The 27,660-nt window shown below is 38.6% G+C and overlaps 1 protein-coding gene across 2 annotated transcripts; it reads right to left on the reverse strand.

The window, feature by feature from the left end:
• Window positions 1-169: 169 nt before the first annotated feature.
• On the reverse strand, window positions 170-26,709 carry FAM133B (family with sequence similarity 133 member B). 2 transcript variants are annotated; one of them, XM_059171110.1, is made up of 11 exons: window positions 26,570-26,709; window positions 18,915-19,012; window positions 17,633-17,711; window positions 16,187-16,261; window positions 16,018-16,050; window positions 15,513-15,575; window positions 14,810-14,902; window positions 13,083-13,133; window positions 7,401-7,493; window positions 5,624-5,665; window positions 170-1,752 (listed from the first exon to the last, which is right to left on the reverse strand). In XM_059171110.1, exons 1-11 carry the CDS (start codon window positions 26,591-26,593, stop codon window positions 1,666-1,668), a joined length of 738 nt encoding a protein of 245 aa, XP_059027093.1. In that variant the 5' UTR covers window positions 26,594-26,709; the 3' UTR covers window positions 170-1,665. The 2 variants fall into 2 exon arrangements, with proteins under 2 accessions (XP_059027093.1, XP_059027092.1); XM_059171109.1 differs by having other exon boundaries at window positions 5,618-5,665.
• Window positions 26,710-27,660: the final 951 nt, after the last annotated feature.

Consider the following 27,660-nt stretch of genomic DNA (forward strand, 5'->3'; position numbering starts at 1 on the left):
CTGCTGAGCAGAGAGCCCGATGCGGGACTCGATCCCAGGACCCCGAGATCATGACCTGAGCCGAAGGCAGCGGCTTAACCCACTGAGCCACCCAGGCGTCCCCCAGTAGTGCTTCTTGATCTTTGGAACTTTAGTTGGGACTCAAAGGGAGTTGGTACGAACGCAGCTATTTTTAAGTAAAATAGCTATTTATTCAGCCTCTTTTCATGCCAAAATGTTTTGTGCATATACCACTATAATTAGCACACCCTCTGTAACAGGCAAAATTGTACATCAAATTATTTTTCATGTTACCTGATTATATAAAAATGTAAAGTGAAAATGATTTATCAATTCTTTTTAACATTACTAGTAAACAATTCAGCAGTAGATATGAGGCACAAAATCTTAGTAAAATATGACACAGGAAGAGCAATAATGTAATTTTCACTTAACTTGTCATAATTTGTTATGAATATACAAAGACAAATTTCTAAAATGTTATATTTACTAAGATTCTGGCAATAGCTTTATGTAACAAGACACAGCATACCAGGCCTGCCACTCAACTTGTTTATAGTAAGTCTCAAGCTTCAATATGAAGCTGTTTAAAAAAAAAAAAAAAAATCAAAAGCCTGCTTTGTTTACATGCTAAGTATCTTGGCAAATATGCCATTAAACACAATAAGGAATTTAATATAGCAAGAATAAGGAGTTAATAAAAGCTAAACATTGCAGCCTAAACAAAATTCATACAAAAATAAAATAACTATTACTGGTTACATAAAATTTTCCTGACCGGTTAAAACTTAACAGTATAAAACATGCATTTTAAATCTTTAGCTATCAAGTTCAAAAAGTACCAGTGTCTATTTGAAATGATTCTTCTCCAAAGCTAAAGTATAGTCAAAATTAATTCAAATGTTATAACACATTCTAATGCTAAAAAACATTCAGTATTATTGAAGTGGAGGTGAATCCCAGAGCTTCTGGGGCTGTCATGCTGCAAAGGGCTATTTCTCTGGTTCACTTAAAGCAGCAAACAACAGAGTCCAAGGATATCTAGGGGCAAGACTGCTATACCCAGCTCTGACCTCCCCAGGAAGCATGGCTACTATGTCCACAAAAATAGGATGTGTGAGGATAAAAGGCACGCTATTCTGCTAGCTAAAGACATAGCAAACCACCCACCCCAAACCGAAAAGCTCCTTCCCCAGGTAAATAAAAGTATATCAGGGGAAAAAATTAAAATACACTTATCTACAGAGTAAGGACTTTGAAATATCAATGTAATGCCTATTCCAAAAATGTTAACTAGAATCATCTGGTAATTGCTAATTACATCTTAATGATGTATCCAGATTTGATTTCTGTTGATTTATCATTAGATACTTCTAGTCAAAATATTAACTTTATCCCCAAATATCTTAACCACTAGTACAACTGCAGTGTATTATCTCCCAGAGTTGTTAAGCACTGGAAGAAAAAAAAAAACAGATGTTCAAGCAGCAGGCAACAATTATGGCCCTTTCACACAGCGGTATCCGAGTGGCTACTGAATAGTCCAGGAATAATTCTAAAAACAAGAAAATTCATGCATTTTAGTAATTATGTCATAATTTTCACAGTTGAAATTTCCTTAGACATTGCACTTTCTTTATAAGGGAATCCTGATTTTTCTTAATGTTATGGCAAGTCAGGACTTGAACTAGCAGCCTTCTTTTTCTTCTTCTTACTGTGTTTCTTATGCTTCTTTTTCTTTTTTGTTTTTTCCTGTAAAAAGAGTTCCCTGTTAGACATTTCTACAGGAAAATATTAAAATTAAGACAACAATGTTACCATGGTCCTCCTAAGTTACTATATAATTATTTCAAACAATCCAACAACCAAGGAAACTACTCAGAACATTTCCTGAAAAGTCTCAATAATCGATATCATATGAGGACTTAAGAGTGTTTGTTGATTTTCAAAAAGATATGGAAAAACTCTAAGTCATTAGCATGCAAATGTAGCTTTTAAACAAAATTTCCTACAGAGAATAAATTCTAAGAATAGTGATATCAACTGCTGTATTTCATATTGTATCGTTTCTAAAGGCAAAGAAATTGTAGTTACTAGAAAAAATCCTCCTATCACAGCAAAACACAACTGTTTTTGTAAAATGACAGTTTTGGGGGACAGATATATTAAATCTGATATTTTTTAAAGTAAACAGAAACAAATTATTATGTCCTGGTAGCACTATATTAATTATGAAACTAACTAAAAACGTGGTAAAAAAAAATATGGATGTACAGTTGAAAAGTCTACTTAGCTTTTAAGTAAAACAGATGCTTTTTTTTTTTTTTTTTAACTTTTATGTAAGCTCTATGCCCATTGTGGGGCTTAAACTCACAACCCCAACACCAAAAGTTGTATGCTACACCAAATGAGCCAGCCTGGCACTCAGATGCTTAATTTTTAGAAGCCTAGGAAAAGCAATCAAATTGTGACTGGATAGAGAGCTAAAATTTTGCTGAACTCTGACTCTTGTGACTATAACCGATGTAGAAGAGAAGGCAAAACTTTTAGAAACAGGTATTTAGAAAGGTGGTATCAAATGACTGATTTGTTGATATCACCAAGAAAAGAGACATGTAAAGATAGCAGAGTTTCCTATCAATTTCCTTATCAATTACAACTTTCAACATTCCTCCATCCCTCTCAAATGTCTCTATTACTTAGTGGCTCTAAGCGAAGTTTCATCATTCTTGTCACGAGAAGCTCAAGTACACAGGGAATCTTACCAAGAGTCCCAAATCTTGTATTTGGGTCTTTTAAAAGTAAGTTTCGGGTATAGGTTACTTTTTCATAAAAGGACAGTCGACTACCCTCTTTTTAAATTACTATTCTTGGGGTACCTGGGTGGCTCAGTGGGTTAAAGCCTCTGCTTTCGGCTTAGGTCATGAGCCCAGGGTCCTGGGATCGAGCCCTGCATCCGGCTCTCTGTGCGGCAGGGAGCCTACTTCCTCCTCTCTCTCTGCCTGCCTCTCTGCCTACTTGTGATCCGTCTGTCAAATAAATAATCTTTAAAAAAAAAAAACAAAACTTTTTTTCTTGGCTTCCACGACACCTCCACCTCCTGCTTTCTTCTATCACAAAGAGCCCTTCAACTCCTGTGCTGTTCATCTTCCTCTGCTTGACCTTTCAGGGTTTCCTTTCTTTTCCACATGGCTCTCTATCTCCCATGCTATAAAAACCACTTACATACCAAATCTTTGTATCTAGTCCTATGCTCTAAAGTCAAGACTGTGAGTTCCACCTGGATATCTAACAAGTATATCTAAAATTACCATAAACAATGCTTAATTTTAGGGTGCCTGGGTGGCTCAGTGGGTTAAAGCCTCTGCCTTCGGCTCAGGTCATGATCCCAGGGTCCTGGGATCGAGCCCCGCATCGGGTTCTCTGCTCAGTGGGGAGCCTGCTTCCTCCTCTCTCTGCCTGCCTCTCTGCCTACTTGTGATCTCTGTCTGTCAAATAAATAAATAAAATCTTAAAAAAAAAAAATCAAACAAAAACAAATTCTGTTTAAAAACAAATAAACAAACAATGCTTAATTTTTCTCTCCAAACCCTCTTAACCATCTTAGTAAACAGCATCTCTAATTGGTCCTCTTACTTAAGGCGAAGAATCTAAGCTACGTTTGACTCCACTTTCTGCCTTAACTCCACTCTCTACATCCAAAGCAGCAAGCAAGCCCATCTAAGTCCACAATGCATCTCAAATCCATCAGGTTAGTCCATCTCCATCATGACCACCGTGATACAAACACCACCATTCCTCGCCTCTGTCCACTCCACCTCCTCTGTCAAAGCATTCTAAAAAAGTTGGTTCAGGTCACTTCTTTGTTTAAAACACTCAAAACAGCTTCCCAAAGCATTCTGATTAAAACCCAAACACCTTGCTTGTGAAATGGCCTCTGCTTACTTCCCCACCTCACTGTATGGTACTCCTCTTTATTTACTAGATATAAGCCACGCTTACCCTTCAGTTCCTCAAACAAATCAAGCTCATCCCTACCATAGGTCCTTAGCTCTTCTGTTTAGGATATTGTTTTGTTTTTTTTTTTTAAGATTTTATTTATTTATTTGACAGAGAGATCACAAGAAGGCAGAGAGGCAGGCAGAGAGAGAGAGGAGGAAGCAGGCTCCCTGCCGAGCAGAGAGCCCGATGCGGGACTCGATCCCAGGACCCTGAGATCATGACCTGAGCCGAAGGCAGCGGCTCAACCCACTGAGCCATCCAGGCGCCCCAGGATATAGTTTTTTTGAAATTCACATGGTTAGCTCTTTCTGATAAATCCTTCCCTCCCCAAAGCCACTCTCACAAGTCACCCTCTCATTTATCTTGTATTCCATTAGAACAGCACTACCAACATCAATGGCGCCTGCAGAGAGATCCTTAATAAACACATGAGCTGAATGCATGAAGCAGTGGAGTACACAAGTACAAATCAGAATGGTCCAAAATTAATTAATATTATGCCTTAATTAATCTGAACCAAAGACCAAAGCAGTCTTCACTCAAATTATCTTTCCATTCAGAAAAAAAGTCTCTTAAATGTCACCTTGGTCTTGAAGTATATAAAATGCTACTTCTGAGTCATACGTTACCAGAGAAGGACCCTCATTTTAAGAGTGAGGGGAAATTCTGGGAAGGGGAAGTTACCCTCAAACTTGTTCTTATTTTTCTTTCTTTTTTAAAGAATTTATTTATTTATTTGACAGAGAGAGAGATCACAAGTAGGCAGAGAAAGAGGGGGAAGCAGGCTCCCTGCTGAGCAGAGAGCCCGATGCGGGGCTCGATTCCAGGACCCTGAGATCATGACCTGAGCTGAAGGCAGAGGCCCAACCCACTGAGCCACCCAGGCACCCCTGTTCTTATTTTTCTTTTACCTATCCCTAAGAAAATACCTTCAAAGGCCATCACCCATGCTTACACTGAGTGCTCCTAAATGACTAATGATACAGTCTGAAATTACTCTTTTATAACCTATTATCTCACTTTCCCTAGGTTGGTCCACTTCTCATTTGGTTATCACTGCCATTTTTCTTATTCTCCTCTTCCTTCTTTCTCCTTTTCTACTTCTTCGTCTGCATAATAGCAGAGCTGGCTTTAGAAATGGTGAAACAATCATCTTTATTATTGAAATATTTATGTTGTCACATTCCTGCTTTTTCATTGCAACCTGGGCTTAGAGAGGCTTTTTCTGCTAAATGTTACCAGGTTTGGCCCACCTGGAAGTCACTACTATTAAGGATGGAGGCAATCACCATACCTAGTATTTCATACTACAGCTTAAAAAGGTCAAATTAAAGTTCAATTTTCCATTTCTAACAGTACCAAATATGGAACAAAATAAAATGAAATACTGAATAAAATACTGAAATAGAAACAGAGATGTTTGCTACCAGGATATTCTTTTCTCTGGAGTCAATTTAACTTGCTCCAATGCACTAAGTAAAGCTGAACACCACACTTTTCCCAAATAAATATTTATTTGGCCCCAGTAAATGAAGTCCTGTTTTACCATGATTCATTTTATATTAAACAAAAAGAGCTACCACTATTGTCATGTAAAAAAATAAGTGATACTTGCTATTACTTTTTCTCGTTCTTCACTGCTTTTCTTCTTTTTTGCTCGTACCTAAAAAGTTCGAATTTTTGTTGAGAAGACAAATATGTAACTTGTACTCAAGGCATTTTTTCATCCCCTAATGTACCTTACAGCTTTAGAATTTATGTGTAAAAAACATTTTGATGATACTGCAAACCTCTTATTTCTTAGTGACAAGTCAATGAGAAACATTCAAAGGAAAGAAAATTCAGACTTTTTAATATCTAGAGGGCTTGCTTATATTCCCTTCCAGCACCTAAAAAACCCCAACGAGGTACAGTGGATAAAAAGCATGAGTTCTGAAATAAAAGAGACCACGCTCTGAATCCTACCTCTGCTATGTACTACCCTCAGTTTCACCATCTGTAAAATCGAGGTAATATCCACCCTCTAGTGTAAGTGCCTGGAATAAAGTTATGTATTTCTCTTACTGTATGGTGTTCCGTAAATGGTAGCTATACACATAGTGTACTCAGTATAAACCAAATGATTAAAACCCTTTTAAGTAACACTCATTACACCATTAGAATTTTAACCTTTAGAAGTGTGAATTTAAGACTAAATTGAAAGTTGCTAAAGCTCATGTATATTTAAAGTCTAAGTGTAAGATATATTAAGTGCTCTAGAAAACACTTGGGAAATTATTATTTACTGTTATTCTTGTCATAACAATGACTGGAGATGGTGGTAGCTGTGCTGAATCCACGTTTAGCAAGACCAAGACCGGGGATGCTGTCATGTGATGTCCAAGACAGCCGGATGCTCTAACATGACTTTTAGACAGCTTGCCAGTCATATAATAAACCTACTTGTAATATAGAAAAGACTATATTTTGTTTCATTCATTCAGAGCTTTATTGAGAATTGTTTACCATTTTGGAAAATGTCATTGATGACAATGCCACTGAACAGTTTTTGAAGGGCAACAGCCTGAATTTTGTTGTCTTAAGATTTGAGGTCTTCTAGTTATCACACTCAAACATTTATGTACTGAAATAGTTTAGTAAATCTATACACTAGCATTTTTTTATATTTCTTTTTAAAATTCGTTAGGGGATATTAATATAAAATGTGAAGAGATATACACACACATACACACACACTACAAGTTTCAATTCATTTCAATTTCATTTCAGGGGGCATTACAAAATATTGCTACAAAAGGTGGGCAATAGCCCCTATTTTCCAAATGAGGAAACTAAGTCAAAGAGAGAAATACTTTAAAGATGATAACTTGCAGAACTAAAATTAACTAAGAATAGAGTACAAATAAAATCTAAGATAGGCATATCAGAGCTGAAAAGGACTATAGAGACTACGGAAACTAATTCTACTTCCTCACTTTATATAGATAGGGAAAAAGATCATGCCAACATTTCTGTTCTACCTCAGCACTCTTCTATTCCCTCACTAGTAATAGTTCCAAATAAAAACAAGGGAATGCTGGGTTTCAATACAGTACATATCAAACAACATCTGTCATGTAATCAAAATACTAGTATAGGAAAAAGTAACTATTAGAAGAAAAATAAAATAGCTCAGAATAGAGATTTGTAAATATGGTTAATTACCATATTAGCTATATAATCAACTTCTAGAAAATGCAAAAATCATTCTGAAATGGAACTTCCATTTCTTTTTCACACTGCACATACTAGAGAAGTGAGTAAATGGAATATTCATGAAGTATTTCTTTTTTATTCATTTGTATTTATTAAAAACAAACATTTTAAAGTGAAGAAAGTGAATTTGATCTTATACTTACCTCCTCAATATGATCTGATTCTGATAAGGACTCAGATGATAAAGGCTTATCTTCAGAATATATCTTTCTCTTTTTGCTCTGTCCTTTAATGTCCTAAGGAAAATAAATACATGTACCTTGACTCAAAAAGATTTAAGGCTATGCCACACAAGTTTTGTTTCTAATTAATAATTTTCCACTTATCACAAAAACCATTTGCATTTTAGAAATGTCTTATAGTTGGCTGCTCCCATATTAGGGGCATAGTTATTTAAAATTGTTAGATCTTCTTGTTGGACAGTGTGATATAGGGTCCTTCCTCATCTCTTATTATAGCATTTTAGAAATGTCTTAAATTGATGACATTTACCAATTTTTAGTCTTTAATTCCAACAAAGTAATTTTTATTAAATAGCCTGAAGAGATAATTACATGTAAATTGAGATGTAATATCCTTATTTTCTTTAAAAAAAAAAACACAAAGTTTATTTATTTAAGTAATGCATATACACAATGTGGGATCTGAACTCATGACCATGAGATCAAGAGTCGCATGCTCTTCCAACTGAGCCAGCCAAGTGCCCTCTCATTTTAATTAAAATCTAACATGTCTTAAGAGACCCTGCAGATGGTTTAAGATTTGAGTCCCCTGTATTCTGTTTGGTTTCTACCCAGTGTTGGATCAGACAAGCCTAGTGCTGCAAAAAAGAAAAACAATGGGTAATTATTTGTGATCTAAAAAGATCTCTACACAGTAATAATTCCTTTCATGCATTATGAGTGTTAAATTCACATTAAAATAATGTTCATCTCTAAATATTTTTAATGATGAGAAAATATATAATTCTGGGGAAGAGAGCCTAGAGGAGTACTTAGGGACTTAAATATATATACTGAGGAGGGGCACCTGGGTGGCTCAGTGGGTTAAGCCGCTGCCTTCGGCTCAGGTCATGATCTCAGGGTCCTGGGATCGAGCCCCGCATCGGGCTCTCTGCTCAGCAGGGAGCCTGCTTCCCTTCCTCTCTCTCATTGCCTGCCTCTCTGCCTACTTGTGATCTCTGTCTGTTGGATAAATAAATAAAATATTAAAAAAAATATATATATATACATACATACGTACTGAGGAATAAACATTTCAAAACAACTGAGGGAAGTATGGCAAAACGTTAAGGTTTTTTTAAAAAAGATTTATTTACTTGAGAGAGAAAGAGAGAGAGTGACAGAGAACAAGCGGTGGGGAGGGGAAGAGGGAGAGAGAGAAAGGGGGCAGCAAACTCCCCAATTAGACTGGAGCCAGAGGTGGGGCTTGATCCCAGATCTGAGATCATGACCTCAGCCGAAATAAAACCAAGAGTCGGACGCTCAACTGAGCCCAGGCACCCCAATGTTAAGATTTATTAAAACTTCACAGTGGATGTGCTGGTTGTCATTTTATTATTTTCCATATACTTTTTCTGTATGTCTGAACAGTTTATACAACAAGACCAAAAAAAAAAAAAAAAACCCCCACACAATGAGAAAAAAAATGCTCACTACCCAATTGTACAGAAAAAATATATAAACTTTATATACCAGGAAGCCAATTTTAAAGATTAAACAAAAAATCACATAGAAAATAAACTAACAGTGATCTGTATTACAGGTGATTTAATTTTATTTCTACAAATACATTTATAATTTTGTTAGAAATGATAAATGCTAACTGTAAGCAAATTCATCCGAATCCTGCTACCAGAGATTAAAAAACATGAAGATTTTTAGAAACATCTCGCTATGTGTACATTTATAACTTTATATAGATACTTGCTATTTGGAACCTGCTCTTGTCATCCAATCCTTCCATGCCAACTACATCATCATTTACGGCTGCCTCTGACATTCACTGAAAGCATATGCCACAATTTACTTAACCCATGTTTTTCTGGATGGCAGCTATATATATGGGCTATTTGCTATTAAAAAAAGTTGAAGTGGAATGAAGGATACATGAATGCAAAAATCTTTACCTAATAATGTCTAAATCAAAGACCAAAGTAGCTTTCACCCAAATGTCTCCCACCCCCCACCCCTAATGGTTTATGTCACTCCTTTAGGAATCACACTTTACCAAGAAACCTCTGTTTCAGGCTTTTATCAATCCTATAAATCTCAAGATTACTGGAATACAGTCCATATTTTCTTTTAGAACTGCCTAAACATGGATTTTACCACTTTTTCTGTGTACGTGAAGTATCAATTTTCAAATTAATAAAGATTAGTTTTTAATTATGTATTTCTAATAGTTTTTCCTAAATCTGTTCATTATATTTAAATTTTGTTCATGATTTATTTATTTTTTTTGTGATCTCTTTTTGTCATTAAGTATTAAAATTATGTGGTCAGAAGTGTTTTGCGTTTTGAGGCATAGGCCTTCCCTATCCCAATATTACAGTCACCCCTGTCTTTCTCTAGTTATACTTTCATACATTTAAAACTGACTTATCAGTGATTTATTTGGCCTTAAGGAGGGACCAGTTTTATACTTTCCAGCTGGCTAGTCATTTTGTCCTAAGAAAAGTCTTTTTCTTTTTCTTTTTTTTAAAGATTTTATTTATTTGACAGAGAGAGACACAGCGAGAGAGGGAACATAAGCGGGGGAGTGGGAAAGGGAGAAGCAGGCTTCCCACTGAGCAGGGAGCTGGACACAGGGCTCAATTCCAGGACCCCAGTATCGTAACCTGAGCTGAAGGCAGATGCCTAACGACTGAGCCACTCAGGCATCCCAAGAAAAGCCACTTTTATCATACATTAAACCCACAAATACTTACAAGTTTTTACTTGGGCTCTACACTGCTCCACTGCTTCCTTCCCGTCCCATTCCTGTCCCATACCACACTGTCTGATGCTTAAAAAATACTTAATGTCTAGTTAGGGTAAGTCATACCCAGGAACATTTATTAAATCTTCATGTGCTTCTCTGTCTCCTGATCAGTTCTTCAAATTTTTCCTATATATTCTTTGTTACTATTAGAATGGGATATTTTGGGGCACCTGGGTGGCGCCCTGGTGGTTAAGCCTCTGCCTTCAGCTCAGGTCATGATCCCAGGGGCCTGGGATCCAGCCCCTCATCCGGCTCTCTGCTCAGCGGGGAGCCTGCTTCCTCCTCTCTCTCTCTCTGCCTGCCTCTCTGCCTACTTGTGATCTCTCTCTCTGTCAAATAAATAAATAAAATCTTAAAAAAAAAAAAAAAAAAGAAATGGGATATTTTCATCCACTGTTAGTTATTACACTAAATTTTCACAATTTAAAAATGAGTCGAAAACAATGACTGATATATGACTTACAATTACATCCTCTTAAAAAAAGATTTATTTTAGAGACAGAGAAAGCACACGAGCATGGGCTGGAGGAGGGGCAGTGGGAGAAGAAGAGAGAAAAATCCTCAAGCGGACTCCCTGCTGAGTGCAGAGCCCAGGGCGGGGCTCAATCCCAGGATCCTGAGGTATGACCTAAACCAGAGCTGAGAGTCAGATGCTTAGGACTGAGCCACCCTGATCCCCTTAAAATTACACCATTTTGGAAACACTCTACATTAACTATACCAGAATTAAAATAAAAAACTTAAAAATATATATATATTACCCAGGAAGAACAATTACACCCTTTTAAAATCATAACAGACATTCTAAACAAGATTAAGAGAAGCCATGGGCCAAAAAAATGTTCATTATGTGTATAAAAGATGAGTAGTATCCAAAATATGAAACTCCTGGGTCGCCTAGTATCATAGTCATTTAAATGTCCCATTCTTGGTTTTGGCTCAGGTCGTGATCTTAGGGTCATGAGATCAAGCCTGGCTCTGGGTCCATGTTTGGCATGGAGTCTGCTTAAGATTCTCTCCCTTACCTCCCCCAAGTCTACTATGTCCAAGTGACATATTATATGACTGCCTTTAAATGATACTGGGAGGGGGAACCCAGACCTATCCCAAATCTCCATCTCTGTCTGTGGTCCACAGTGTCCTGGTCAAGACTACCCAGGAAAGAATCATTCTTCAACTTGCCCCCCATAAGGCAAGCCTCACCCAGCTGCACACCCATTGCCCAGCACAGCTACAAAGGGATTAGCCTGGCCAGCTCTTGGCGCTATGTGAAAGCTTCTACTGAAGCTCTTCCATGTAGAACCAAAACCACCTACTTGTTGGGTGGTTCTTAATAAAAAAATCAGACCTAAGCTGAACAGTCTATAAAAGGACGTCAGTGTTCTAGTCTAAAAAGGTGAGGGAAGGGAAGCAATCAGCAAAATCTAGAATATAGGAAACTTCTACTGTTTTCTTAAAAAATACATTTCAAGAGGAAAATTTAAAAAAAGGGGGAAAGTTATAAATTAAAGGGGACTTATGAGATTTAATAATCAAATCCCATCTTAGAATTTGCCTGGATCATGACATAAATCAACTATAAAAATTTTTATGAAAAAGGAGGACATTTTGAAACACTTTTATTATATTTGAAATTATTGTGAAAATGTTAATATGCAATAGTACTGTTTAATTTTTAAACATGGTCTTATATTTTAAAGATAAATACTAAGTATTTGTGGCTAAAGTAAAGTTAAAATTTAAAAAAGAGGTGGGGGAAGAAGTAGTGTGAGAGTTTCGTGGGAAGCTTTTATTTATCTAGTCCTTAAATCTGCTGAATATGCAATGTTAATGCTACCTTTCATTTGTCTTACAGTTAGCAAAAAGCAACTGGCTTTCCAAAGTGATACTATTAATACAATTCTATTTGTAAAAAACACAAAGGATAATTTGCCTCCTATACCCGATTCATAAATAGCAAGCAGGATTGTTTTAATTCCAATAAATTCCATTTGTTTTAATATAAATAAGTGCATTTTTAAGTAATCTCTACACCCAACAAGGGGCTCGAATCTACAACCCCACCCAAGATCAAGAGTCCCATGGTACAATGACTGAGACCGCAGGTGCCCCTGAAGTTCCTACTTTTGATTCACAACAATAAAACAAAACAAAATAAACAATACATCCAGAAAATGTAAATTCACAGAGCTGGAAAGCAGATTAGAAGTTACCAGAGGATGCAGGGGAAGGAAGAATGGGAATTAGAGTATGGGTTGTTTTTAAGGGGGTGACGAAGTTTTTAAACTAGAGAGCTGGTCACTGCACAACACTGTACATACAATATTCCTTCCTCCAAATTGTAATTTTAAAATGGTTAATAGCATATTATGTAAATTATACCTCAATTTAAAAAAATATATAAAAATACTGAGTAAAATATAGTGACTCTGGTCTACAGTTTTTTTCATCAATAATTGCTTTCTTTAGGTTTTTAAGAACCAGAAAAAGATTTTTCTCTAAGATTTTGCTTATTTTATTTATTTGAGAGAGAGAGAGAGAAGGGGGAATGGCAGAGGGAGAGGATATTGAGCCCGACTGAGCAGGGAGCCTGATCCCAGGATCCTGGGATCATAACCCGAGCCGAAGGCAAAGGCTTAACCAAATGAGCCACCCAGGTGCCCCACTATTCTGATTTTTTAACCTTTGATAATGAATTCAACAAATAATTTCCTTAAGTCAAAACAAAATGCTATAAAAGCAAAAGAAATAAATTTCTTAAATTAAAAGGAAGAATACATTACTGTTAATTTCTAGACGTAAATGAAGTATTTTATGATAGATTAAAATAAAATTATAATTACCTTTTCTTTCTCAGTTGCATCCTTTGACCTTTTCTTCTTTTTTAAACTGTCCTAAACAAACAAACATATATATACATATCAATTTGAAATGTAAGAGAGAGCGTAAGGACAAAAACAGCAAAAAGGTGATTTGCTCTAGGACTAAAAAAAGTTTATTTCAATACCAGAACTTCATTCTGAAAATAAGGGAAATGTATGTCACATATATATGTATGTGCTTGTATGGCAATAAGGCTTTTTTTTTTTTTTTTAAAGATTTTGTTTATTTAACAGAGAGAGAGAGAGATCACAAGTAGACAAAGAGGCAGGCAGAGAGAGAGGAGGAAGCAAGCTCCCTGCTGAGCAGGCCCGATGCAGGGCACAATCCCAGGACCCTGAGGTCATGACCCCAGCCAAAGGCAGAGGCTTAACCCACTGAGCCACCCAGGTGTCCCAAGGCTTCTTTCTTTATCTGGCTGTATATCAAATCTATGCATACCAAAAATGATAGACATTGTAATAACCACAGGGTTTCTTTTAAAATAAGACTTAATGCCATTTGCTTATTTTTGCCTGTGGTGGTCATACGCACTGAGGTTCTCTCTTTTTTTTTTTTTTAAAGATTTTATTTATTTATTTGACAGACAGAGATCACAGGTAGGTAGAGAGGCAGGTAGAGAGAGAGGAGGAAGCACGCTCCCTGCGGAGCAGAGAGCCCGATGTGGGGCTCGATCCCAGGACCCTGGGATCACGACCTGAGCTGAAGGCAGAGGCTTTAACCCACTGAGCCACCTAGGCGCCCCCGCACTGAGGTTCTCATTCACACTGTCCTCAGAAATCCCCAAACTGATTTTTCTACTCTCTCTATAAGGAAGAAAGGTGAGAATTTCTGCTTCTGATTCTTTTAGTTTTAGCCATTAACATCCCTGAGCCTTCCTCATCCATATGGATGAGGCTTGTTGAGAGAATTAAGCTAACATGTTCATTGCTCAGAACTGTGCCTAACACATACTAGGCATCTGAAAAAGATTAACTATCCATATTAGACTGACTCTTCTGTCTTAAAAGACAAAAAGAAAACCAACATTTACTAACAATTTTCTAGATGCCAGGCATTTTGTCAGAAGAAATCATACTAGGACAAGTAGAGATCTGCCCCCAAATGAGCTGTTTTGTTCTCCTGGGGTTCTAGAACAGTGTTTGTAAAACTGTGGCCCAAAGATAGGCCTGTATCAGAATCACAGGGGACAAATGTTAAAAATGTAGACTTCTGAGCCTAAGGCAGACTTACTAAATCAGACTCTCTCGACATGAGGCCTAGGAATCTACATTGCTATTGCAACCTGCATGTATTTCTTATTACCACACATGTTTGAGAGCCAATTATGTTTCACAGTTCTGGACATACAGAACAGATTTAGGTATAATGGAAAGGACACTGGACTAGATAGTGGAGTATGTTTTTTCTTCTGAACTCTCACTTCTGTATGAAAATGGAAAAAACAATGTCTGCCATGTTTATTATAAAAGCTGTCATGGAAATGCTGAGACATGAAGGCATATGTGGAATTATTTAGAGAACAATAAAATTCCATATGTAAGAAAGATATTAAGTTTATCAATTGAGTGGCACAGTCCATCAAAGTACAAAAAATAGCATCTCATCTGTAAACTGACAGCAATTTAAGATAGGATGACCTAAAAGGAAAAAAAAATGTGTTTGTTATCCAAAATGTTGCTGATTTTACCTTACTGTCCGATTCAGTTTCTGACATGGAGCTTTCAGAAGATTTATGTGAACGATTCTTCTTTTTCTTTTTCCTTTTTCCTTGTTTTTTGTCCTATATAAAACATTTTTAGAAACATTTGCTTTCTCTTTCAAAAATATAATCGATGCATTTTATTAATACCAAAACTTTATCAACGAACAAACTTAAATGAAAGAACCAGTTTGCAAGTGCATGTTTTTTAATAATTTTTTAAGCAAACTCTATGCCCATGTGGGGCTTGAGCTCACAAACCCAAGATCAAGAGTCATGTGCTCTACTGACTGAGCCAGCCAGGTGCCCCATTCATAAGTAATGCTTAAAATGTAACTTATATTAATCTTCCTGCTTTATAAAAAAAAGTCAAGTAATTTAAATCACATGTAACCTCTAGCATCTAGTCAAATAGCATTTTAGATTTTTAGACTCCATCTCTTTTACTGATTTTTTAAAGAGAATAAGACAAATTTAGGAATTAATATATATATTTATATCTAAATATATACTTAAATACCTAGTTATTTATTCATATCAGTGCTCTCAGTTATGGATAATCAACCAAAACCTGGAAGCCAAAGTTTCTAACAGGTATTTCATAATGGATATCCTCTTGTCATTAAAAAAACAAAAACAAAAAAACAAACTAGAGATTATTATTTCATAAACCATTACAGGCAAGTCTTACCTCATCTTCAGAATCTGAGGAACTGCTGGAAGAATCAGAGCTTGATGAAGAAGAAGATGAATACTTGACCAAGCACAAAATAATTAAAGCTTGTGAGATGCAGGAATTATTTTTCTTTCTTATCACTAAGTCTCTCAAATACTTAACAAAATCAATCTAGTGGTCTGAGAGATCTACACAGATGCCTTAAATATTAAAATGTCAAATATCACACTCTCCACACTCCCTCACATACACAAAAAAGGCTCAACAAAGTAACAACAGATATGCCAATGGTAATCAATGTTCTCTCTTTCTCTCCCTGACAACAACAGAGTTACCAGGATATAAGGAGGTAAGTGCTTTTCTTTATACTGCTAATACAATAAAACCCACCCATAACTACTAAAGGACTTCAAGACTCCTTGACTCATTTACAGTTAACATACAGATCATAAAAATTATTCTTACTTTTCTTGTAGACTCTTAATTGTAACATTTAGAAAAATGGAAAACTTTTGCTCACCCTACCAGATTTCTTCTTTTCTTTTTTCTTTCTCTAAAAGCAAACAAATAAAAGTACAAATCTAAATATGTTGATGTGAGTTTTTAAAATTATCTATTGGCAGTAGGACACAGATTATGAAAACCCAAATAGGACATTAAAAACAGCATTAAGCTCAAAATGGCATTACCTGTCTTTTTTTGGATGAGCTCTCACTTCCACTTAGTAATTTCTCCCTGTGTTTTTCTAGTTCTTTCTTCCAGTTCTGCAAAAAGGTTATGAACACCATCAGAGGCTATATATCCCCTTGTAATACACCTGATATAGACAGCCACTACTTCCTTTCCTCTGTCCTCTACTACCTCTCACCATCTTGGCCTCTAAGTACAGGGAAAAATACAGGTGCCAGAACCCTGTCACCAAAAGACCCTTTACTAGCTCCTTCCTTCCTTCCTTCCTTCCTTCCTTCGACAGCGTGAGTGGGGGTGGGGTGGGGAGTGGGAAGGAGAGGGAGAGAGACCCTTAAGCAGACTCTGCATAGAGTCTGAGGTGGGGCTCAATCTTACAACCCTGAGATCGTGACCTGAGCCAAAATCAAGTCAGCCGCTTAAGCCACTGAGCCAAGCAGGCACCAGCCACACTAGTTCTTTTCTTTAAAAAAACAAACAAAAAAAAAAAGATTTTATTTATTTATTAGAGAGAGAGAGAGAGAGAGAGAGAGAAAGAGAGAGAGACAGAGAGAGTGCTTGTGCATGCAAGCAGGGAGAGGAAGAGAGGGGAAGGGAGATGGATAAGCAGACTCCCAGCTGAGCCTGAAGCCTGATATGGGGCTCAATCCCTAGACCCTGAGATCATGACCTGAGCTGAAATCAAGAGTTGGCCACCTAACTGACTGAGCCACCCAGGCACCCGGCCCCACTAGCCCTTTTCGAAGAGGGTATTAAAGAGTGGGAGTTCTACACTGTATATTGAGAGGAATAGTCAGTATTATCAGTGAGGCTGAGAACCTTTTCTTTTTAACGAAGATGGTTAGATTCTATTTCCAAAGCTGAATTTATCTATCCATCCATCCATGTATATTTTTAAAAGATTTTAAGTAATCTCTCTACCCAACATGGGGGTTCAAACTCACAATCCTGAGTTCAAGAGTTGCTCACTCTACTGAATGAGCTAGCTAGGCAACCCTGAATTAATCTACATTGTAGCTGAAATACTACACACGTTTGTAATCAAAACAGGCAAACATCATGGAAATCTCAGGGTAATATAAGCACACAAGTACACAGGGGCATGGGAAGCTAAAGAGAAGTCAATTTTAGAAAACCCAAGATGACATAAATTACTGTAATATGGTATTCCTCTTTTTATTTTAAAGAAATCAGGGGCGCCTGGGTGGCTCAGTGGGTTAAGCCGCTGCCTTCGGCTCAGGTCATGATCTCAGAGTCCTGGGATCGAGTCCCGCATCGGGCTCTCTGCTCAGCAGGGAGCCTGCTTCCCTCTCTCTCTCTCTGCCTGCCTCTCCATCTACTTGTGATTTCTCTCTGTCAAATAAATAAATAAAATCTAAAAAAAAAAAAAAAAAAAGAAATCATACATTTAGGGTGCCTATTTTTTCAAACAAGTACTATTTACAAACCTCATTCATTTTTTCTTCAAATTCAGCCAATGCCTTGGAGCCTTTCTTTTTCTTTTCTAATTGTTCTTTCACTTCTTCCCTTAAAAAATAGGAAACAAGTAAGTTTTCAAGCAATTCCTATTAGAGGTGGATGCTTACAAACAGAACAAAATTTTCATAAATAAAAATTTCTTAATATCCTAATAAACCTCCATTTCAGTGTTGATATGTTTAAATTATTTTGCTCACATCCTCCTTAATCAAATATTATGAAGACACTCTGTCAGATACCACTGATCATTCCTTTTCTAAGTATGGATTATAAGAGCTAATACACCAAACATCTGAGCACTTATATACAAGTGGCACTGTTTTTAATACATGCTACTTTAATCCTAATAATCCTGTGAGAAAACACAGTATTATTACTCCTATTTTACAGAAAAAGAAGGGAAGCTTGAGGACGGTATAAATTCTTCCTCAAGTCCCAAAGCTAGTAGTTTCAGTGTTAGGGTGCGCTAAAGTCTATTTAAACTACTATTTTTATACTAAACATTAATTTTATAATGCACCTCACATATGGGACAGAAGAGTTGATACAGCATGCCTGACAGCTTATTCCCAGAAAGGCCCATTTATGAGTTTAGCCCTGGCTGGCATCTGGGAATTTGGATTCTGGAAAGGTGCTTACCATTCCCTCATAAGAGTAGCTCACTGTACGAATACTACTGTTGAGGGTGATCACCTGCATTTCTTCTGGGAGTCTGGGATTTTGACACCTGATAGGCAGAGGCTGACCAGTCCCCAATAAAAGCCCTGGGCACATGGAGTCTCTCACAGACTCCCCTGGTTGGCAACACCTCAGATGTGTTAAGACAACTCATTGCTGAGGTTATAAATTCATCCTATGTGATTCCACAAGAGAAGAAGCCATACGAATCTGAGCCTAGTCTCCCCGAGACTTCACCCCATGATCCTTTTCCCTTTGTTGACTGTGGCTGGTACACTCTGTAATAAATCTTATCCAAAAGTACATCTATCTGGGAGTCCTTCTACCTCTTTAGAGGTAGAGAAGAGAACGGTATGAAAGGTTATCTGGTAGCTATACAGGATGGTGGGTTCTCAAATACTTGCTTTACAGTTATGCATGATGCATGTGTTTCATACACTGACAAGAAAGCACCTATGAGTATCACTTCAAAAATTATGTGTGACAACTGATTTGCAAGCAGTAAGAGTTGTAACAGTAACCTTTAAAAAATTTACAAAAACCTTATAAATGTCTAAATTGTTTTACAAATACCAGGTAGGCCTTGGTCGATTCAGATAATCTTGGATCGTTGGCCCCGAAGACTGGATTGGACCCCTTGATCTGGCCATTGCTATTGGGTTCATATAGGCCTTGAGGAAAGAATAAAAATTAACTCAATTAAAAAAATAAAAATGCAAATGCTCACTTACTCACCAAGCATGCTTTATTATAAATGCATACTATGTCTAACTAAGCATGAATAATCTGACTAACCAAATTTTTGTTATAAAAAATAAATTTAATGGTCTACTAAGTCTCACAAGTTTGAGAGGTGAGTAATACCGCTATTTCACAGGAAAAAAAAATGTTTTTCAACAGAGATTTAATGAAAATAATAGTGATACCTCTTTCTTACTGTAAGATTATTTTATAATGTCTTCTCCTAAAGCCCGATAACCCTGTAAGACTGTAACACTATGCTCACTGGCAAATGAAGAAACTTAGATGTGAAGAAGTTGAAGATGTAACTTTTTTTTCAAAGATTTTATTTATTTGACAGACAGAGATCACAAGTAGGCAGAGAGAGAGGCAGGCAGAGAGAGAGGAGGAAGCAGGCTCCCTGCTGAGCAGAGCCCGATGTGGGGCTCCATCCCAGGACCCTGGGATCATGACCTGAGCCAAAAGCAGAGGCTTTAACCCTCTGAGCCACCCAGGAGCCCCTCTACTGTATCTTTTATCTCAGAAAGTATATGCCATAATGATGGCAATTTGTCTTGCCAACTTTTGACACCAAAAAATTAAATTATGCATAGACAACAAAAGAAAAAAAAAAACCAGATAGAGAGGACTTTATAAAAATTAAAACATTTGTGTATCAAAGAACACTACCAAAAGAGTGAAAAGACAATCCACAGAATGAAAGAAAATATTTGCAACTCATACATTTAATAGGCAATTAATATCCAGAATGCATAAAGAAATCCTACAACTCAACAGCAAAAAACCCAAACGATCCCATTAAATGTGCAAAGGACCTGAATAAACATTTCTCCGAAGAAGATATTCAAATGTCCAAGAGCACATGAAGAGATGTTCAACTCACCAGTCACTGGGGAAATGCAAATCAAACTACAATGAGATGCCACCCTGTACCCATTAGGATGACTACTACCAAAACCAGAAAATAACACATGCTGTCAAAAAGAGGGAGAAACTGCAATCTTTACACATTGCTGGTGAGAATATAAAAGGGTGCAGCTGTCATGGAAAAGTTGGGTTTCCTCAAAAAGTTCAATAGAGAATGAACAGACGATCCGATGATTCCAACTCTAAGTGGAACTAAACAATAACTGAAAGCAGGGACTCAAACAGATACTTGTACACTCCTGTTCACAGCAGCATTATACAAGACAGCCGAAAGTGAGAACAATCCAAATATCCATCTACTGATAAATGGATAAACAAAATGTGGCACATACAGAAAATGGAGTATTACTCAGCCTCAGAAAGAAATGACATTTGTGAGCCTGAGTGGCTCAGTCAGTTAAGCATGTGACTGTTGATTTCAGCTCAGGTCCCGAACTCAGGGTCATGAGATTGAGCCCTGCATCTGGCTTTGTACTGGACCTGGAGCCTTTTTAAGATTCTTTCTTTCCCTCTGTCCCCCACTTAAAAAAAAAAAAAAAAAAATTTTTTTTAAATTTTAAAACATTTTATAGCTGTTTATTAAGATGGTATCTTGGTTTTTGGTAACTTGCTTTTGCTTTTCATTTGAGAAATCTTGGACACCTTTCCATATCAATAACTATAGATCTACTCTTTAGTGGCTGCATAGTATTGATTTTGAGGGTATACTTTATAATGCATCTCAGTTTGATAGCTCTTTGTGTACTTTCCATTTTCCCTATTTTTGTAATTTAGTTTTGAACATCCTTGTATATGTTTGCATTCTTTGGAAATGAACAGTTTTTACAATTTTAAGCTTAAGATACTTTTTTCTTAACTGCTACTAAAATTATGTCATGGTACCAAAGGAATGAGACGATGTTAGATGGACAGATAGATAATCTCCTATTGTAAAAATGATGAGCTTGGCTTTGCACATTGTACCTGCTTCTGGTTAGGATTGTCAGGGTCATTAGTAGGGCTAGCAACTCTTCTGTTGCAGCCTCCATTGGTTGTTGTATTTCCACATGAACTGAGTGCAATTCTTAGCAGAGGCAGTTGAATGAAATATTTGAGAACATAACAGTTGATGTAAAACATGTCACTACATGCCTCTCTGTAAAGAGTTGAATTTGAGAGTCACATCTAGCCCTGGTCCTGTAAACATCCCTGACATTAAGAGCTCTAGAATTAGTTCCTGCCTATAAGAAAATTATGTTAATGAATTTTTCATCCCAAGTAATTAGTTAGGCAGTATCCAGCTGAATGGAAGTAGTTTTCAGTATAATGAAATGGTTTATAATGGTTTTATATTGTTTGCTCTGCCAGAGAAATCTGGAAATATATAACCCATTTTTTTTTTAAATGTTTACAGTTTTTTTTTTTAAGATTTTATTTATTTATTTGACAGACAGAGATCACAAGTAGGCAGAGACAGGCAGAGAGAGAGGAGGAAGCAGGCTCCCCGCTGAGCAGAGAGCCCGATGCGGGGCTTGATCCCAGGACCCTGAGATCATGACCTGAGCCGAAGGCAGTGGCTTAACCCACTGAGCCACTCAGGTGCCCCTATAACCCATATTTGTTATTTGGCAAATATTGGTTATTTTCACAGGTTTTGCTAAATAAAATGCAACAAATACATTAACATCCTTTCACTTCCTTGTGAACATTAAGTAATGGTTTTGTTTAAAGCCTTAAAATCAACTTTGGTAGTAGTCATTTTCTACCACTATTCTTTTTATTTAAAAAGTGGAAGAAAAGAATAAAATTTTTTAAAAACTGGAAGAGTTTTGGGGCACCTGGTTGGCTCAGTGAGTTAAGCATCCAACTTTTCATTTAAGCTGAGGTCATATCTTGGCATTGTGGGATCCAGCCCTGTGTGGAGCTTCGTGCGCAGTGCAGTCTGCTTGTCCCTCTACCTCTGCTCCTCCCCAGCTCACGCACTCTCTCTCAAATAAATAAATGAAATCTTAAAAATAAGTAAATAAATAAAAGAGTTTTTGTAAATGCTTATTGGATTGGGTTAAATTTCGAAAACCAGGGGTGGCTGGGTGGCTTAGTTGGTTAAGCATCTGCTTTCAGGGGTGCCTGGGTGGTTCAGTGTGTTAGCCTAATTTGGGGCATAGAGCCTACTTAAAAAAAAGAAAAAAAAAAAAAAAAAAAAGAATCGTAACACATTTACCACATTTGACAGTCTTCAAATATTCTAGTATGTATCTTAAAATCACATTAATTAACATTTCTATGGGCCTTAATGTCTATTGTGAAACTGCTTCCCCAAAGTACATACCAGTTTGTCTTAGGGTTTACTTTTCAGGGGAAAATTAAATAGTAAAGTAATATATTCACATGCTAAGACTCTTAATTATAGACGACTTATGGTACTATCACATGAGCTATCTGTCTATGCAATAAGGTTTAACTTTCAAGCTTTTGACCATAAACACTACCCTTAGTCTGCATAAGTACATTCCACATATCTCAATTATTTACTTTAATTGTAACAGCAGTATTTATTAAGTGCATCTTACGTGTTAGGCTCCTTTGCAAAAACACTTAATGGTCTATGCTCATAAACATTAAGCAACAATGCTTTTTTTAAAAAATTAAGATTATTTATTTATTTATTTGACAGACAGAGATCCCAAGTAGGCATAGAGGCAGGCAGAGAGAGAGGGGGAAGCAGGCTCCCTGTTGAGCAGAAAGCCTGATGCAGGGCTCGATCCAAGGACTCTGGGATCATGACCTGAGCTGAAGGCAGAGGCTGTAACCCAGTGAGCCACCCAGGGCCCCAAAAAACAATATTCTTAACACTAAGGGGGTGAATGGTTAGGCATCGGTTAAAATATAGAAAGTATGCAATTTCCTAAACTGTCTATGACTTAATCACTTTAAATACTGTGATCTTATAAATCAAACACTTGTATTCATATGTAATTAGAAATGTCTGTGGCTCCAAATTGCTGCATGAGTTTGGGTAACAGAAAACAATCTCTTTTTGAAACTCAGGATATTGGGGCACCCAGCAGGCTCAGTCGGTGGAGCACACAACTCTTGATCTCAGGGGCTGCCAGATCGAGGCCCACGCAGATGCAGAGAGTACTTAAAAATAAAATCTTTTTAGGAGCGCCTGGGTGGCTCAGTGGTTAAAGCCTCTGCCTTTGGCTCAGGTCCTGTCACATCGGGCTCTCTGCTCAGCAGGGAGCCTGCCTCCTCCTCCTCTCTCTCTCTGCCCGCCTCTCTGCCTACTTGTGATCTGTCAAATAAATAAAAAAATCTTTAAAAAATAAAATAAATAAAATCTTTTTTTTTTTCTTAAAGATTTTATTTATTTATTTGACAGAGATCACAAGTAGGCAGAGAGGCAGGTGGAAGGGGTGGGGAGGGAGCACGCTCCCTGCTGAGTAGAAAGCCCGATGCAGGGCTTGATCCCAGGACCTCAGCTGAAGACAGAGGCCCAAATACACTGAGCCACCTAGGCACCCCTTAAAAATAAAATCTTAAAAAAGAAACCCAGGATGGCAAACTGGGCTCAAGGGAATACATAAGTGGGCAGGTACTAAAAAGGATGCAAGAACAAAATGTGCAGACCTTCATTTGTTACTTTGATTACCTATTTTTATCTAGAGGATACATCTGTTTTAGAGGGCAAAAAGTAACAAGAATATGAGGGAAACTTCTGAAAATAATGGGGACAACCGGTGGCCATCATGAATTTATGAACACTTTACAAATCTTGAGAACTAAAATGTTCAGTTAAAAAAAAAAAAACTGTTCAAGAATGTACAACACCTATCGTGAACCCTGATGTCAAGCATGGACTACAGGTGAAAATAATGTGTCAAGACAGGTTCATCAATTTTAACAATGCACGACTCTCCAATAGCTTTCAAAGTAGGTGAGGCTGTGCATGACTGGTCCTGGAATACATGGGAGCTCTCAGTACGCAAGGCTCAATTTTCCTATGAACCCAAAACTGCTCTAAAAAGTAAAGTCTACTTTATTTTATTTTTTTAAAAAGATATTTATTTATTTATTTATTTGACAGACAGATCACAAGTAGGCAGAGAGGCAGGCAGAGAGAGGAGGAAGCAGGCTCCCCACTGAGCAGAGAGCCCTATGCGGGACTTGATCTCAGGGCCCTGAGATCATGACCCAGAGCCAAAGGCAGAGGCTTTAACCCAATGAGCCACCCAGGCGCCCTAAAGTCTACTTTAAAGAAAAAAAAAAAAAAAAAAGATCTTAAGTAATCTCTACAGGCAACGTGAGGCTTGAACTTAAAACCCTGAGCTCAAGAGTAGCATGTTCTGCCGACTAAGCCGGCCAGGTGCCCCAAAGCAGTCTTTTTTGAAAACAAAACAAAACCTTCGACGAAGACTTCATGAGTTTTTTAAATTTATTTTTATTTTTTTAAAGGTTTTATTTATTTATTTGACAGAGAAGGAGATCACAAGTAGGCAGAGAGGCAGGCAGAGAGGGGGAAGCAGGCTCCCTGAGAAGAGAGCCCGATGTGGGGCTCGATCCCAGGACCCCGAGATCATAACCTGAGTTGAAGGTAGAGGCTTAACCCACTGAGCCACCCAGACACCCCTATGAGTTTTTTTAGAAAGCAATTCTATCATCTTTAGGACTATGATTTTACTATCAATGTAAGAATTAAAAATACCATTATTTTCAGAGGCAAACAATCCTTTTATTTAAAACCAAGAGTTACGACGTACTGAACTTAGTATCAGATGACCCAAGTTTTGGTCCGAGTTTATACAGTTCCATCTCCTCCATGCAACAAGGAGACTAAACTAGACAATCTGTCTTCTAACTCTTGATTTCATGTTTTCATTCCCACAGCCTTTCAAGTGCAAATAAAAAATCTTACCAGAACACTCTGTGCCATGACAGCATACCAAATAATAAGCAGAGCCCAGAGTTATTATCAAAACGTTCTAGTAAATGAAGCTAATTTGAAAAGTTTCAAATGCTTCAAAGGGATATGTAAACCAACACTTTTCCCCAGTAAAAGAAAACAAAAACATCTTAGGTCTCTGTATGAAATGGTATCCAAGGTCTGGTGATTTCTAAACATTCAAACCCTCAGTCATTAAAGAATCAAAACACTCTTAATGCTTCAAACCTAAGGATGCTCCAGCAGAACACCATTTCAACTCTACGAGAATCAGGATATCAGAAAAAGGTCTGACCTACAGTCATTCCTTAACCTTGTAAGGCTCACCACTGTGGTTCCTAGACATCTTTGATTATGAAGGCTATATAAAATTAAAACACACGTTTTGAACATAAGAAATGCTCTCATTTCATAAAAGTAATGCTCTTTTAGCAGCTCCCCCCCCCCGCCTGAAAAGGCAATAATCACTGAACACAAAAGTTCATTAAATTTAGTATATTAACTTTAATAACTGCATGTATGTATGTAATGCATTTATTTATGTTTTGCTGCTCAGTGGCTAAAACTGTCACAGATAAATTCCAGGACCTGTAAGGCTGCAACCTATTATGTTTACCATCCATCCAGTCTGATTTATAATCTGGACTTTCCAGACCAAACTAGCAGCCATGAAGAACGCCTCCTTCCCCCTCTTGTCAAAAGCACCTTCTCTTCTGAATGCCTTCAGAACCACGAATCTCCATCATCAAGTATTTCTTACTCTTTCTGCTATTACTTATTCCTGTGTCTCCTTTATCTCATTTACTACAACAACTTTCATGCCAAGCATTCCCTGGCTATCTGCCTTCTGCGGTTTTAACTATTTTGCAAAGTTGTGGAGAACACTGATACCCCTTTAGAGACGAAGAAACTGAAGCTCGGAGAAGAAAAGCAACTCGTCTTGGTCACTCAACTCCCGAGGGTCCAAAACTGACACGCCAGTCCACGCCTGATTCCAAAGACAACCGTCTGCACCCTTCATTCTTACACAGGGCCTCCTAGGTGCCAGGTCGTGGTTAAGTGCTGAGAACACGAAGCCCAATGCTTCCATGCTGGTCCTCAAACGGGAGGCTGTCTCCGGCCAGAACTGGGCGCGCAGCAGGCCCACGGAAAGGAGCCGCGCCCGAGGCCTCCACGCCTCCATCCCACCTGCGTGCGCCCCGCAGGGGCCTGGAGCCAGGGTGGGCGATCCCCACAAGAGGGCGAGTCCCCGCGCCGCCAGGGGCCTCCGACTCCGGACGTACACCCAAGAGGAGACGAATTCCTTGAGCCGTTGTGGCTCCAAAAACTGGGCACTGCCAGCCCGAGTGCGGGACGAGGGAAAGGAGCCAGGAAGCACCGACCCAAGGAGCGGCGGGGTTGAGAAAAAAGGGTGACACGAGAGAGGAGAAGAGAGGAGAGAGTGGGGGGCCCCAAAGCGCCAACTGCGTGCGCGGCGCACGCGCGTCTGGGGCCGGCGGGGATGGGGGGAGCTGGGTCGCCCGGCTCGAGGTCCAAGCGCCGCCGCTGACCCTCAGGCCCCGTCGGGAAAAGCAAGGGTCTCCGCTCTCCTGCCGCCGGCTCCCGCGTCGCCCCACTGTTTTTCCCACCGGGTACTCACCACCCGATTGTCCCGCTTCCCCATGGTGCAGGACTGAGCCCACAAACGCCGAGGGAGAAGAGGCCAGAAAGCGGCCGAAAAGGGCCCGCCGGAGGTCCTTCTGCCGACTCCCTACCCTGCCCAGAGAGAGGCGCCTCGCGGCCCTAGCGGCCGCACCCGGCCACAGCGCCACCTACCGCTGCGGAGGAGAGGCGGGCGTCTGCGATCACCCGCGGTTCCCAGGCTTCTCCCGGCGGATCCCAGCCCAGGACAGGCGGATACTGCTCTTCTCCTACAGCGGGCTCACCAAGGCGACACACACCCGTTCGGCATTGGACTGTTTTACTCTTTTCCATTTCTGATGCGCCGAAATCCTCATTCTAGGGGATACGAAGATGATTCCAGTACTTACTATGGGCTTAACATAGCGCAAGTGCTGGCAGTAAAGTGACCGCCAGGACAGACTGGGTCCCTCAACAGAGTCCATCATCAAGTGGTGGGGGAGAAGACAGTACTGTCACAGATGTCGCTAGAGAAATGGGACTTTATGTTCAATTATTGAACATAACATGCATAAACATGCATTTATTTCACACTAATTGTTGAACTTCTATTTTGTGCAATTCGCTGAGGAGGTGACTGGGAAGCTGGATACGATGCAGGACCCAAAGACCATGAAGATACCAGCCCTTCCTTCAAAGGGCGTGTCTACAACCTGGTAGGGGAGTTATACAGACAGAGGGCCAATTTTATTACATGATTTTTCATAATAATGGAAGTACAGTACTAAACTTCAAGGGAGGTGATCTGGGCTCCAAAGAGGGAGTCATTATATTTACTGTTTGTAGACATGGCTAATGTTGGGCCACTGTGGGCCCATCTAAGCATGATGTTATTAGAAAGTAATTGAAGGGACGCCTGGGTGGCTCAGTTGGTTGGACGACTGCCTTCCGCTCAGGTCATGATCCTGGAGTCCCGGGAACGAGTCCCGCATCGGACTCCCAGCTCCATGGGGAGTCTGCTTCTCTCTCTGACCTTCTCCTCGTTCATGCTCTCTCTCACTGTTTCTCTCTCAAGTAAATAAATAAAATCTTTAAAAAAAAAAGAAAAAA

The sequence above is a fragment of the Mustela lutreola genome, chromosome 4, assembly GCF_030435805.1.
Source record: "Mustela lutreola isolate mMusLut2 chromosome 4, mMusLut2.pri, whole genome shotgun sequence".
NCBI lineage: Eukaryota > Metazoa > Chordata > Mammalia > Carnivora > Mustelidae > Mustela > Mustela lutreola.